At 40.2% G+C, this 15,453-nt stretch overlaps 1 protein-coding gene across 2 annotated transcripts in view; it reads right to left on the bottom strand.

Annotated features, from left to right (window-relative positions):
- LOC149190532 (vacuolar acid trehalase) overlaps positions 1-15,453 on the bottom strand; it is a 548,002-nt gene that overhangs the window by 20,008 nt on the left and 512,541 nt on the right. For both annotated transcript variants that reach the window (XM_089413421.1, XM_089413420.1), the window contains 2 exons: positions 12,393-12,480; positions 12,061-12,158 (listed from right to left, as the gene is read on the bottom strand). In XM_089413421.1, the coding sequence (XP_089269547.1) occupies positions 12,061-12,158; positions 12,393-12,480 (186 nt within the window). The remainder of the gene's footprint in view (positions 1-12,060; positions 12,159-12,392; positions 12,481-15,453) is intronic.

Here is a 15,453-nt window from a genome sequence, read left to right as displayed (position 1 = left end):
TCTATCACTCCGTTCAAGAAGGCTGTCTTGATGTCCATTTGGCGAATCTTCCATCCCATCTGAGCTGATAGAGATATAACTAACTAGATGAATTGTATCTGGCAACTAGGGCGAAGGTTTCCTCATAATCTATCCCTTCCTTTGTGCATACCCCTTTGCCACGAACCTAGCCTTGTACTTTTGTACACTGCCGTCTGCCGCATATTTGATCTTATAGATCCACCTTGTACCTACAACTAATCTATCTTCTGGCCTGGGCACTACCTCCTAGACATCATTCGCCATGATAGAGCTATACTCTTCTACCATGGCATCTATCCACACCTGATGTTGTGTGACCTCCTGAAAGCTAGAAGGTTCTGTAGCCTGAGCTACCAATGCTTGGTACTTGTTAGGTTGTCTGTGCTGTCTCTTGCTCGTCCTAAGAGTTCCAATAAACTCCTCTGCATCTCTTAATGTCTGATGAACCTCTCGGCTGGCTCGATCACAAGTCGCGAGAGGTTCTGCCAGCTCCTCCTCATCCTGTCTCTATTGCTCCATCTGCTGAGAACTCCCCAGATTTCCTGCACTTGAGGAAATAATGGTACTGGTCACAGTACTTGACCATTGTGACTATCCCCCTGCTTGTCCCACTGGATGCCCTTGTTGCTAGACTATAGGAGCTTCTGCTGACTGATTCTGATAATGTGTAGGAATCTCACGAGACCTCCTGAAAGCTTGGTCCTCCATGAACTTCACGTCTCGCCTTACTACTATCTTCTTACTGCTAGGAATGTAGATTCTGAATGCCTTTGAGGTTTCGTTGTACCCAATGAAAAACCCCTTCTCTGTAGTCTAATCCAGTTTGGTCCTTTTATCATCTAACACGTGACAATAAGCAATGCTGCCAAAAATTCTAAGGTGGATGACTTCTGGCTTCCTCCCTGCGAAGACTCCTTTTGGCGTTTTATTCCCCAATGCTCTATGAGGAGTCCTGTTTTGAATATACACTGCCGTGTTACATGTTTTTGTCCACAAAAATTTGGGTAGATCCTGGTCATATAACATAGCCTTTGCAACTCCAACAATGGTTCTATTTTTCCGCTCTGCTACACCATTCTGCTGTGGATTATATGGAGTTGTCCATTCTCTCTTGATGTCTTCCTTCACACAAAAATCTGTGAAGTCTTTATCAATATATTCTCCACCATTATTTGAGCGAAGCATTTTGATCTTCTTCCCTATCACATTCTCCAAGAGAGATTTAAACTCTCTGAAACAATCGAAGACCTCTTCCTTGGTCTTCAAGAAGTAGATCCAGGTTTTCCTGGAAAGTTCATCAATAAAGGTGATGAAATATTCGCCATTGTTGAGAGCTCTAGTGGACATCAGGCCACAAATATCTGAGTGTATAAGACCTAACACACCATCAACTCTACTATCACTTCTTGGAAATGCCACCTTAGCATACTTCCCAAGTACACACCCTCTGCACACATCATTGTGTTCGGTTCCAAGTTCAAGAACCCTCGTTATGGTTTCTTTGAGCATCTTGAGTGCTCCATGGTGTAGATGTTCCAGTCTCCCGTGCCATAATTCATTCAGCTCCTTCCCACTGCTACTGTTACTGCCTATTAGTGCCATTGGAGAACTGATTTCTAACCGGTACAATCTGTTACTTCGAAATCCAATCTATCTTACCTTTTTCCAGCTCGGGTGTTTGACATACACTTTCTTCCCCACAAAGTGAATATCATACCCCTTATCCTGTAACTGGGATACTGAAATCAAGTTCATATCCAATCCTGGCACATGCAATACATCTGAAGTGCTGGTGCTTGCTCTTGACCACCCCTGAAAATGTATGGTGCCTCTCCCTACTAGAGTACATTTCGTTCTATTTCCCATAGTAATCTGGAAATCCATCTGCTCCTCTTTGTAGCTAGAGAAATATTCTCTAACCCCAGTCATGTGAGCTGAAGCTCCATTGTCTATATACCAGACTCCCTGTGAAGCTGATCCTGCTAAGCAAGCAAATTCGTCTTCCAATCTGGAAGACAAATCTGAAGTCCCCTGAATGTTACTTTTGTCCATGGCTATACTTGAACAAATTTAGTGTGCTATTCCTCTTTTTCTCCCAACGCGGCTCTACAACTTGCAGCGAAAACTCTCTGCGTCCAACCAAGATTCTGCTCAGTGAAAATCTGAGCTGCAACTGCTCCCTCTGACTGCTAGAATCACTAATCTGGGCAATTCAATTTTCCTGCCTCCTTTCAACTGAAAAATCGAACTGCTGCCCTAGCAACTCGAACTACCCATTCTAGGCTTTGCGCAGTTTCTCTGGGAATTTCGATCTACTGCTCCCTCTAAACAACGAAATTCCTTTCTCTGCTTCTGAGCTTCTCGACTGATCAATTAAGCTATGATACCATGTGAAATTTTATCTATTGCAGCTACTGGAAATTATTCTTCTAACTCAAAAATTAATTATGCAATTTATTTGCTATGACAAATAACAAATAAAATCACTGCTGCAATTTTCACCATAAAAATACTGCGGAAAATAAAATAATGGAAACTGAGAAATTCTAGCACACACAATAAATTTGAAACAATTATTTTTGGACAATTGTCTCCAGAAAAACCCAACTTGGGAAAAATGGTGCAGCAGATGAGGGTTTTATTATTAATGTTCAACAACAATTCTGAGTACGATAATTTAGTTTCTTAGCTGGTAATCTAATTTGAAGAGAATAGAGGCAAAAATATTGTGAGAATTTTCTCTCACCCCACAGTTATTTTCTGCCTCCGAAATAGCTTCCTCAGCCTTTGCGCTGAGATGCCTGCGTCACCCTCTGCACAATGCCTACGTTGGCCCTCTGAAGATTTCGGCCTTCCTTCCTTCGACTCTTTCGAGAACTGAAAAACTTCCTCTCGGAATGCTACTGCTCTCCTCTTCCACCTGCTACTCACCCTCTGGCTCTATCTTCTCTGCTGAGTTGCTGCTACTGAGAAAATCAAACTGCTTGGGCAACTGAGTATCTGCACTAGATGATCTCCATCACCACATCAACTTTCTTTTATAATCCACTGTTGGAGCACCAACGACCAAGATTAAAACTTAATCAATGGCTAGGATCATTTCTGGGTCGATCTGTGTGAGTTTCTAGATGATTCATGCCTTATCTCAATTAATATTGATTAATTAACCATATTCCCTAAGTTTAGACTTGGGAAATATTTAAAAAACGGTTAATAATCTAATTGAGACACTTCTAGGTGGAATTTCTGAAAACGATTTCTGGGTTTTGGAGATCTCATGTATTCTAGTCTCTCCACAAAATTTTGTGGCTAGAACACATTCGATGCTACAAAGACTAACTCAGAACTGTGTAATCTTTATCTCTAGCCCAGCGTGAACTGCGCACTGTGCAGTCTCAGTCCTCAAGCCTCAACCTTGAGTTCTCGAACTGCGCAGTCACTTGGCCTGTTCTCCTTCCAAAATTGCGCAGTGGGAAAACTCAGTGCTCAAGCCCTCAGGCTGCCTCCTTGAGTCCCTCAACTGTGCAATTGACATGTGTTGATTTGGGGTAGCATCAGATGTGCTCTAGCCATGAAAATTGGTGGAGAGGCTAAGGCACATGAGATCTCCAATACCCAGAAAGGGTTTGGGCAGATTCTAAACAGTTTGGGAGATATTAAAATAATTAATATTTTAATGGAGTCCCTAAGTCTAAACTTAGGGAATAAAATATTAATGTGAATTAATATAAAAATGTGTTAGAATGGTCCAAAAGTCATGGATCAAGCCAGATCTAATCTTAGCCGTTGATTAGGGACTTAATCTCGGCCATTGATTGTCAACAAGAAAAGTATAAGAGGAGGCTTGAGGGTCACTTGAAGAATACACCAAGAGATCAAGATTTTGACTTTCTAGGGCAGGGTTCGCTGAGGAAGTCGAGAGAGTGATCAAAATTGCAGCTGAGGGGCATGGAATACAAAAGCAGAGAGGCAAAGATAGTGCTGGGAGGATCAGCGCAGCAACCGGGAAAGGTGACGCAGAGGGCAGAAGCAGGAACTGCCCAGAACAACCGGAACTATCGGAACAGCTGGGAAAGCTGACGCATAGGGTAGAAGCTGGAACTGTTAGGAAAGTTGACGTAGAGGGCAGAATCCGAAACTGCCCGGGAACAACCAGAATTGCCAGAAAAACCGGGAAAGCTGATGTAGAGGGCAAAAGCCGGAATTGCCGGAACAGTCGGGAAAGCTGATGCAGAGGGCAGAAGACGGAACTGCCAGGAATTGCCAAAACTGTCAGGAAAGCTAACATAGAGGGTAGAAGCTGGAACTGCCGGGAACAACCGGAACTGTCGGAACAGCGGGGAAAGTTGATGCAGAGGGCAGAAGCGGCTGACGCAGTCCCTAGACGCTGACACTGGGGTTTTTCGTGGGGCAGATTGGAGTTGAGGAGCTGCCAAAGTGTTTATTCGAGGTTTCAGCTGGAGCATCTGTCTTCGAAGGAGAGGTACTACTGCCGAGATTATTCTTTGTAGGGTGAGCCAATTTTGGCACCCAGATTGTATTCAGAAACTGCATAATAATAAAACCCTCAGATAGCTGCATCGGTTTTCCTGCATTGGGTTTTCCCGGGGACATTAGTCCAAAAACAACAGTGTCACTTGTGTGCTTGTTTTGTTTCCTTCAGTTGATGATTTGTAATGTGTTGAGCATGTACTTGTATTTATTTCCAGTATTTACATGGTAAATAACTTGTTAATTAACATAACAAGTAGGTAGGAATAAATCAGAAAGTACATGAAGGGTTTCTAACAGGTTAGACTTAGAAATTCCAACAACATGACCAACCCAACCTGAATTGCACACTGCACAGTCTCAAGGCACAGTCCTTGACCCTAACATCCTGAGTTGCACAATTGTGCAATCCCTGAGCCTGATTCTCAGCTTGTCACTTGATTCCAGCTTAGTCAATGGATTGTTATGCATCATGTTAGACTAGGGGTTTTATCAGACTGATGTCGTCTTGTCATGAGTGGATTTCAGTTGTACGTATTCATATTATGACAGGATGATGATGAAGGGATGAAGAAAGAGACCTTGCTAGAAGACACCTTTGAAGCTGCAAGAACAAGCTGATCAATCGAGAGAAGACAAAGGAACATTAGTTGCAACAACAGTGGGATATCAAGTTTACATTTAAGACTCCTATCTTCAAGCCATGAGGAAGAACAAGACCATGTTCATCTTTCAAGAAGACATAAAGAAAGCAACAATAAAGAGTGGCTTGACACTGCCATGTCATCACACATCCCATGTCATTAGTGTCATGTCATGTCATATCATGAGTCATCATGTGCCACATCATTTTGTGGAATATGTAAATTCTATATTGGAAAATGTAATGTAAAGTGGAAGTCGAAGAGTCATCTATGTGATGTGAAAATTCATGTACGAAGTCTAAAGGTCACTGAGAAGTAAAAAAATTCATTAGGGTAGTCCAAGAGTCACAAGGGAGGTGATGGATCACCCATTTGTTATATATACACCCTCATTGTTCATGTAAAGGATTTTTCACCTTGGTTCCTCCTACCAGACATTAAGAGGAAGATAGTTCTTTTGGAGGAGCAAGTGGTTGCTTTAACGCTCCACTACTGGGGCTAGTGGTGTTCATTGTCTTGATGTATCTTGAAACTTATACTTAATTCAGAAGCTCACTGAGCCAACACACTTTTCATGTGTATGTCGTAAATATTGTAAGACTATTCTTTGAATGTTTGCGATGTATGTTGTTTTCATCGGTACTAAGGAGATTGAACTATTTCGATAGCTTTGGTACTTATCTTGTTGAAGGTGTGTTGTATGTGTTAACAATCATTGCTGCTAAGTGAACTATTTCACTGGTTGTCCAACAATTCATTCATATGTTATGCTCGTGTGTCTTTCCTAGATTAGTACTATTACTTGTCTTTGAAAGGCTCACTTTTATCTCCCCCCTTTGGTAGAGGAACCTTGATACATTCCATAGCTGAACAACCACAAGGCATAATCACTTGCTATTATGAAATTACTTGTGCATTACTCTCTCGTGCAGAACTTTGAAGCCAAGGCAAATCTTTAAGAATATGGCAGCCGAGCCTTTATTTCGGAAGGGCTCCCACACCAAATGGTGCGAAGCCTAATTGAGACTTTTCATCGGGGAGACCCCCTTGCATGTTGACGGTATCTAGCACCGTCAACATTCTGGCACTAGAAGGAGGGCAACCACCTTTTTATGGCTGAAAATTCTCCACATCCTAATAAACAAAACTCTATGCAAGGCAATGATATTCCCTTTTCCACTCCTATTCGTGTTCCTGAAAAACGAAGAAACTGTCCAGTCTAGCCCGGGGCAAGCTTTTGAAGTTACAATAAACTCCAGACTATATGACCCATCACTCATCAGTTTGTGAAAGCTCTTGGTCTACTCCCTGTCGCTGCAATTCTACCTCATAAGCCTGTAAGAAAAGAAGTAACTCCTAATGGTGTTCTTGTTTCGTCGGTGGAAGATTTGGTTATTGCAACCCTCGAAGAGTTGGTTGAGCCTACAAAGAAATGAGGGGAACTTCCACCTGTTGAGGAGAATCTAGATAGTGAAGGAGAAGTTTTCCAATTTTTTGAAGAGGAGCGCCCTGATCACAACGCAAATCCTAACGGCGAGGGAGAAGACTCTTCAGATTCAAAAGAAGAGGAGGAGGACAAAGACGCAGACATGGCTGATGCAGATTTGGATTAGATGGCCCAAGGGCCACTCGCTCTTCCGACGAATCTACACAAGATGCCCAAACATCCGGAAAAGTTGTTGTCAAAGTTCGATCCAAACAAGAAGACTAACGTTGAATATCATATAGACGAGTTCTACATGCATCTATGGATGCTTGAGGTATGTTTCAATGATGTCGCTTGCAGACTTTTTCAATATACCTTAGAAGGTAGAGTGTCTGTATGGTATAATAGTCTTCCTACCAATTCAATTCAAAACTGGAGGGAGTTTAAAAAACTGTTTCTTGAGAAATTTGCTAACGACAAGACTCTCGCCATGCTGTTAAAAGTACTTGGGAATATGAAAGTTGGGGAAAAGGAATGAATCAAAGATTTTAATCAAAGATTTATGTGATTACTGAACAAGTTCCCCATGGATGTGCAACCCCACAATGATATCACTAGAGATTATTACACATCCACCTTGCCGACTAACATTTTTGTTTTTGTGAAGAGAGCTACGAAAGAAACATTGGCCTTGAACTTTGCAGAATCTCTCGTTGTAGAAAAAGATTTGCAATCATTGGAGTCATCACAGATGATGACGATTCCAAAGACTTCGAGGCGTCTTCCAACAAAACAAAGGACAAAGATTCTTTTGATATGGAGAGCTCGACCAAGTCTTTGAAGTTGCTCACAAACGAAGTTTTAGAATTGAAGAGGCAATCAAGCGAGGCATCAACAACCAACAACAAATCTTCCAGGTCACCATTCTTTAAAAGAAACTACTCTCAACAGGCCAAATCTGCTCAAAGTTCCAACAGAGTGTTCAACATTGAAAGTTTAGGCATGGATAACTTCTGCACTTTCCATCAAGAGAAAAATTTCGAGAAGACATGCCCACAGTGGAATCGCAATATGGACACTATGATGGCAAACCTTGTTGATAATCTTTTAAGTCTGAGCAGAATGAAGAGACAAGCGAGCCTATTGTGACTAAAGACAAGACAAGTGCTGGACATTCAATGTTATATACAACGCTGACAAACAAAGTGCTGATCAACCGATAGTGAGTGAAGCTCCACCCAAGCAGTCAATTAAACGATATAATCTAAGGAGTAAGGAACCTATGTCTGAGCAGGATATTAAGAAACAATTGTTACACAGAATTCAGCCGCCTTCAAATCTCGCTCAGAATTCACATGACAAATCTATAGGTGCTCTTGCTTCAAAGAACACTTCCAGAAACAATAACAACAAGTACAACACTCCTGCTGCTGCGGACAAAGCTACACCTCCCGACTCATCATCACAACCCATTGTGATGGTTAGCACATATTATAACATTGTGGAAGACATGAAAAGAGCTCGTGCGAACATTTCACTTTTCGAGCTCATAAGGATAATGGGCTAGCGTGACCTGATCCTCCAAGCGCTCTCATCGCACACTCCAATAGGTAAAGAGGACTCTGCATCGCAGGTAATTTCTGGTAACTCTCGTGATATCCTCAAATTTGTTGTAAATGCTATAAATTTGAATTATAACACACTCTGCCTACCTTTTCTATTAACTTTTGAAATTTTCAATTATAATGTTCACAATTATTTAGTTGATTCTGGTGCATCCGCGAATGTGATGCCATTATTAGTTGCTAAGAAAATCAACACACAATGGGATAAAACCAATGCATGGATTATACAATTGGACATGTCATTTGTCTAGGCTATAGGTGAACTCAGGAATGTTCTCATCTGCCTTTCATCTGATCACTGAGTTCATCAGTGTATCAATATTGTAGTTGTGGACATTCCGGAAGCATATGGTTTGCTGTTAAGCAGAGATTGGTCCAACAAACTTCAAGGATACTTTGCGATAGAATGGTCTCACTTATGGCTTTCGTACAAGGGCAAGAATAATCAAATTTGGGTTGATAGTGAGCCATACATGAAGCACACCGCGACCCAACTTGAAGAGAAAAACGAACTGATGGGCTTCGCAAAAGTTATTTTTGGAAATTGTTTTTTGGAAGTTGATCACGAATGTTATCTAGCTCAGTCTTCACTAGTCCCACTAGATGAACAGTTGGAACTCCTTCCTAGAAATCCAACTGGTGATAATGATCTTTGTACAATAGATGTAGGTAGTACTAGTGTAGGGCATAACTCTAATTTTTCTAATTTTTAGACTTTATATTTTGACGGTTCGAAAACGCAGGAGGGCTCTAGAGCTGGTTGTGTTTTAGTAGCCCTGCAACAGAGAAAGCATCTGATCTCTTGCTGCTTGGAATTGGAGTGCACCAACAACGTCGCAGAATACAAAGCACTCATTTTGGGCCTAAAGAAAGCCAATGAACTCAAAGTTGAGGTACTTAAAGCATTAGGTGACTATGAGATCGTCGTACGACATGTACGGAACACAATACACTGTGTTACCCAATCTTAAAAGTTATCAACAAGAGGTATGGAAGTTAATTTCACAATTCCAAGCTTTTAATATTATTTTTGTTCCTAGGATTCGTAATGCCACTGCTGATACATTGGCAAATTTTGCTGCTAGGTTGTCACCACTAAGGGATGGCTTTTCTATTGAAATTATTTATAAGCCATCCATTCCTAATAATATGACTAATTTTCGCATTTTTAATGATGACCAACAGATACTAGACTTTATGGTGAACGTTGATGTATTTAAAGATGCAGCGATTGATGAAGACGAGCACGATAGAGCATTGCAGGATGCAGTGCAAACAAGCAAAGAAAACCCCATGCCTAAGGGTGTGGTGTCACTTGAAAAGCTGTATAACTTGCAGAATCGCTTCAAGGGGCCAGTCAATGTGAAAACTCAAAGTGCAACTCTACTGCATGAATAGATCAATCTTGGTACAAAGCAAGATCTGAAGTATGCCAATCTCGGTACTTGCTGTACAGCCCTTAGGGGTGCGTATGCCTTGTGGGTGGTCCTACAACCCATCAAAATTTTAATTATTTCCCTTCTCCTAAGTTAAATTACCAAAAACGATGCCAATGCCAAAATTGTACCAAAATTGGGTGGTCTCCTGAGTCCTTAGTACTTAATAAATTGGGGATATTGCATAAGATCAATGGGAGTGTAACATAAATCTATCATTTACGAGGATATGTGATTATCATTTACGAACACCAAGCCTTATATGTACCCCAGTGTTGGTGGCGCTGATTGTTGAACTCCTTTGTCATGGCCTTAGCAAAAATGTACCATTAAATCAAAATCAAAATCATGGATTAGGCATGTTAAGCTTTTTCTACCGCATTTTCAGGTTTCAATTAGGCAGTTTGGTTAAAAATGAGTGGTGTTGACGATGTGACTAAAGAATCGAGGTAGAGACAAAGGACATACAAGAGGAGGAGAATGAAGGATGATACTAGTGATGAGGATCCCAATATAAGTGATGGTCGAACATTGTTTATCAAGATGTGGTGGAGCATTCATGGTGGTGCTACCCCACAACTATGACATTTGGCAACATGGGTGCTTTCACAATTGGTGAACACTTCTTCTATATAGATGTGTTTAGCAACTTGCTCAGTTTATTGTTTTGGACCTTTTGGTCTTCATATTTTGGTGTGTACATGGCATATTTTGTAAACATAATTATTTGGTAACGTTATTGTTGATAGTTGCTAGATAACCTATTTCATTCCATAAAGTAATGGTGTCTTTTCTATTATATGACTTAAAAATTTGTGTGTTTGTGATTGATAGAATATATATATATATATATATAGAGGATGGTTCGCTTCCAAGGATTTTTGAAAATGATGCTTCCAATGCTTCGCTTCTTAGAAATGCAACTGCGTTGTCCCCGATACATGCAACATTGCTTAGGTCGACACATCAATCCATAGGTGCATGTGAGAAAGGTGGACATGGAAGGGGACCGACTTCAAGGGAGATGTTATTGTCTTGGTACCAGCTGAAGGAGGTCCAACATCTTGAGTATAATGATGTAAAGAGGAAGCAATTGTGGGGCCTGAGTTGCCCCTTTCCTCGACCTAATTTTACTGCCTCTCTGCTATGTCCCTTTTACTTTAATGATTTTCTTTTTATTACTTGCATAGCTTGGGTTACTAGCTTGCTTCATGCATTCTAATAGCCCCCTAAAGATGTAGTGGTTTATTGTTCATCAGGGTTGGGACATTCACAAGTTCCTTTTAGTTAGTTAGAGCCTTATGCTAGGAACTAGGTAAGGGAAAATGGGGGGTAGAGCTTAGGCTTGGCTTTTGTCCATGCACTATTAATTGTCCTAGCCATCTTTTTCATTTTACGTTTTCTATCATTTGTGGATATACATGATTTTAACTCTCTTTCAATTGCATCAACTTATTAAGAGAAAAGTTGCTGGCCTTTACTCAAAAGATGTGGATAAAGAGTGCTGGTACCAGTGACAAATGACAATCAACCCAAATAATGAAGGTGTATACAAGGGATAGATGGAAGGAGATAAGTATGGATTATCGTGGGCATGCTACAACAATCAGTGCCTCCTACTTGTGCCCCTCGACAAAGGAAATAAAGGCCTTAAGGAAGGTCACACTGGACTAGAGGTAAGGGATAACTTCTAAGGTGAAGTGTGGGAACAATGATACAATTAAAAGTGGTCAATCATCCAACTCAACCTGTGATTCATACTGGAATGCCCTTAACATTAAATGAAAGCACATGATTATAGAAATGGTTAGTGTAACTTATAATAGATGACCCATCTTCCTTCAAGTAGTATGCTAGATGGCAGAAAGCACTGACTAGAGCATATGTGGAGAGCTCCAAGGCATAACTATATCAATATGTAAATCATCATAGGGCTGCTGGCTGGAAGGCTGATCAAATAGGAGAAAAAAAAGTCTCCTAAGGGTTACCCACTTGGGTGGATAATAGTTCCCTAGCATGATTAATCTGTTATTACTTTTTGTAACTCAGGAGGTTTAAGTATGTCCCTGACCTAAAGCTGCTAGTTACAGCAAATCTGGTATGTATCTCAGGACATTTAAGTATGTCCATTCAGCTTTGGGATAAGATGTTAAGAATTATGTAATTCCAATGTTTTGAGCATTACCACTGCCCATCATTAGGGAGAGAAAGCATGTTCATCTCCTAGAAAAGTAAATATTTCCATCCTTAAATAAACCTGACTGAATAATTGGCAACACATGGGCTCTAACAGGCATGGGAGTGATTCTCTGTATTGGATATAAAATGCAATGGCCATGGACATTTTTTGAACAAAAGAAAAGTAGAAAACACCCATTTGGCATAACCTAGAATTATTTTGTGAAGTAGAATATTACCAATCTTTCATGGTCTCCCATGATTTCATCTATTAGCTCTTCAAGTGTTTTCCCTGCACTGTTGGGCACTAGTGCTGCAAAGACTGTCGACTCCAATCCTGCAAAACTCATTAAAAATATATCTAGTCATAGCCAACATCTAATCAGGGAAAGGACCCTGCATTGCATAGACAGAAGAAAAATATTTAAGTTCATGTGATTGTCTTCAAATCAGCTTAGCTTCTTTTCTATAAAAAAGTTTCATATAACTGGATAAAGTCCTAACATCAGCTTGATTACTAATTAGTTACTAAGATGCTTGAACTTAGTTATACAGAGTGAATATGACATACCAGTCTCAGGAAATGCATCTATGAACATCATTGTTTCCTCCCCACTTAAACCGGATAAAAAACAAATGCGTGGTAGACCATCTGCTATCTGAGAAAGGGGAGGAATAAAAGATATCAATTCTAGAAGTAACTAAAGGCTCACATTGTGCTGACTAGTAAAATACTTCGTGTTGCTATTAATTTGTTTAATTGGCTTTCATTATGGTCTTCCTCTTAAGCTGAAAGTACTTTAGGAATGTAGAATATGTTTTCCCAAACTTTTCTATAAGAATTCAACATATGACCTGAAGGACAATGGTGAGGCAGAGCTATTACAATATTACAATGTTGGGTAAAACTGTAAAAGATATAAAACAGGAATCGCTATCTTATTCAACCAGTGACGTATACTTTTTTTGACGTGTGTTCCTTTTCCTTTTTAGCGCTTTCGCTGACAACAAGAAAGTATACACTCCATGTGAATTCAGCTAACACAACGAGGTACTAACATAATACCACCAGTCCATAAATGTCAAAAACGTCTCTCTAAAAAAAGGAATCAGTCCCTCATGCACACTTACATCCCTTTACCCTTGACCACAATTAACCCCAAGGATGAAGAAATGTATACTAATAAAAATGACATTTTCTTACAAAAATTGGAATATGAAACATATATATATGTGTGTGTGTGTGTGAGAGAGAGAGAATAAACACTGCCCTGTAAGATGGCAAAATACCTTTTCAATACTTCAATCCATCAAAGACCCTTGTTCCACATCCCAAAGATCTTGCCATTGAATTGTTCCTTTTATTGAACCTCCTTGCTTGAAATCTTGGAATTTGGCAATGCAATGTTGTAATGTTCCCATTTTCAGTTTTCCTTATGATGCGATTAGGATGGATTTTCAGAGTTTGTGACAGCCGGGTCACAGGAGCTAGATTACATCATTAGTGGGCCTAGAGAGTCTTTGGAGGAGTTTTATGGGGTTTGATGGGATTCGCTTGCTACATTTCATCATTAGGGTCAGTTCTGCACCGTTCATTCTTGGTTCCATTGCATTTTGATATTTTAATTAAATACGCTAAAAGTGTCATTTGGAGAGGATTATTTAGAGAAACACCTTAGTGTAATAGCTCATTGGAACTGGGATGGAAATATCTACATGATGGGATGGTGAAAAGTAACTTCCAGTGGCCAGAGAAAGCATGGTGGCCAGTAAATTATTTCCTAGGATTAAAAGTGACTATTAATTGATCACTTTGTTAAATAAAAAGGGCAAAGTGACTTAAAATAAAATAAAAGAGTCACTTAGATAAGTTAAGGGAGGAGCTTCTAGAATGCAAATAAAATAATAAAATATAGTGCTTCTAGAAGGTTGGACAAAGAGTCCATTGAGTCTTTAAAAGAGGGGGTGCAAGTCATTTGAGGACATATTGGATGGAGCATAAAAACTCAGAAATGATAAAAAACATATATATTCTATTAATTACTTGAATGATGATTGTTTACAGTGAGGGTCCCTGGCTTATATACTGCCATGGGCACCCTTTTGGGAAAGGGCATGATCTTATGATCGTGCCCTTTTGTCTAATTAACATAAAATTAAATATTTTTTACATAACATTGCCTCCCTCTTGCAATATGCTTTGTCCTCAAAGCATATGTAACGATAGGTGTTTCTAGCGAAATTCTTTTGTCTCCCAAGAGGCTTCTTCTTATGGTAGATTCTTCCACTTGATAAGGTATTTGTTAAGTTATGGTATGTTCTATGCTTAGAGCAATTTACTTCCTTTTCTTATTATATTCCATAGATTAGAAATCACATGTACATAAAGCAAAGTGCAGATAGAACATTAAATGATCAACAGAAAACAAGCCAAGACAAGAGACACAAGATGTGGCGGCTAGCCAAGGACAAACCTCACAATGTGTGGGGAAACCCTTTGATCAAATCTTCTTTTATCTTCAATAATTCAGTAGAGAGAAATAGTACAATAAATCTGATTTATATCAGCAGTAGCAAACCCTAGATCAACAACATCAGCATTAGCGGCGTCATCATCAAACTACGGCAGACGATATCTCACAAACCGACCGTCGGATCGGCTTGATTCGACCACCAAAAGTTGCGGCTTTCAGAGGAGGTTCAGATGAACCTACAGTGAAGTTCAGATGAGGAGATCTTCTAGTCCACGTAGGTCAAACTTTACTTCTGCAGTTGCAGCTTTAGTTTCAGTAGCGTCCGGCTTCACATGTGTGAGGGAGAGACCCTTTACTGCGCAGTAGAGAAGAGACTCTTTTCTGCGCAGTAGAGAGACAGAGTTGTGATGAGATGAGTGAGTCCAAATGAGGAAAAGTCCTCCTATATTTATACACAACGATGGTGTTTGAATAGATGCGATTGTTGGGCTTCTGAGCCTACATGAGTTGTAGGTCGGCTTGATAATAATTCCATAATCAAAATAAATTCATATCTCCATGAATACTTATCGGAATCGGATGATATTTATATCAATCCTACACCTCTCGACGAGAGGAATCTAATGAACATATTATCAGCCATGAATAAGATGACCCACATGAAGTTTGGCCCTAGTTGCCAATTTTAACACTCCCTCTCAACTAGGGAGAACTTCATCTGCAATTTGTCTGTCGGTCGCTACTATTCATCCATCAAATGCACTGCCCTGTACAACCTGACCCTTGCCCTGCTCTGCTCTATTCTGCCTGTTCTGTTTTGTCTTGTTCTGCCCTATACTGATCTGTATTGTTCTGCTCTGCTCTTGCATTGTTCTGTTTTGCTCTGCTTTTGTCCGAATTATGAAGAAGAAGAAATGATTGAGGATGTATCATACTGACTCAAAGTCAGTCTCAGAGTATGTACCACTGGTCCCAGACCAGTCTCAACCAACCCGAAGTCAGCATCATAGTGAGTACAACTCCACTGGTCCCAGACCAGTATCATCCTCCATTGACTCAAAGTCAGTCTCAAAGTGCGTACCACTGGTTCCAGACCAGTGTCAATCGACCCGAAGTCAGCTTCATAGTAGGTACCACTCCTGCCACTGGTCCCAGACT

Source organism: Pinus tabuliformis, chromosome 3_1 (genome assembly GCF_031772625.1).
Source record: "Pinus tabuliformis cultivar Carrire ecotype Pingquan chromosome 3_1, CPIR1, whole genome shotgun sequence".
Lineage (NCBI taxonomy): Eukaryota > Viridiplantae > Streptophyta > Pinopsida > Pinales > Pinaceae > Pinus > Pinus tabuliformis.
Note: the sequence above shows the minus strand (reverse complement) of the source record. Positions and strands in the feature narration are given on the sequence as shown.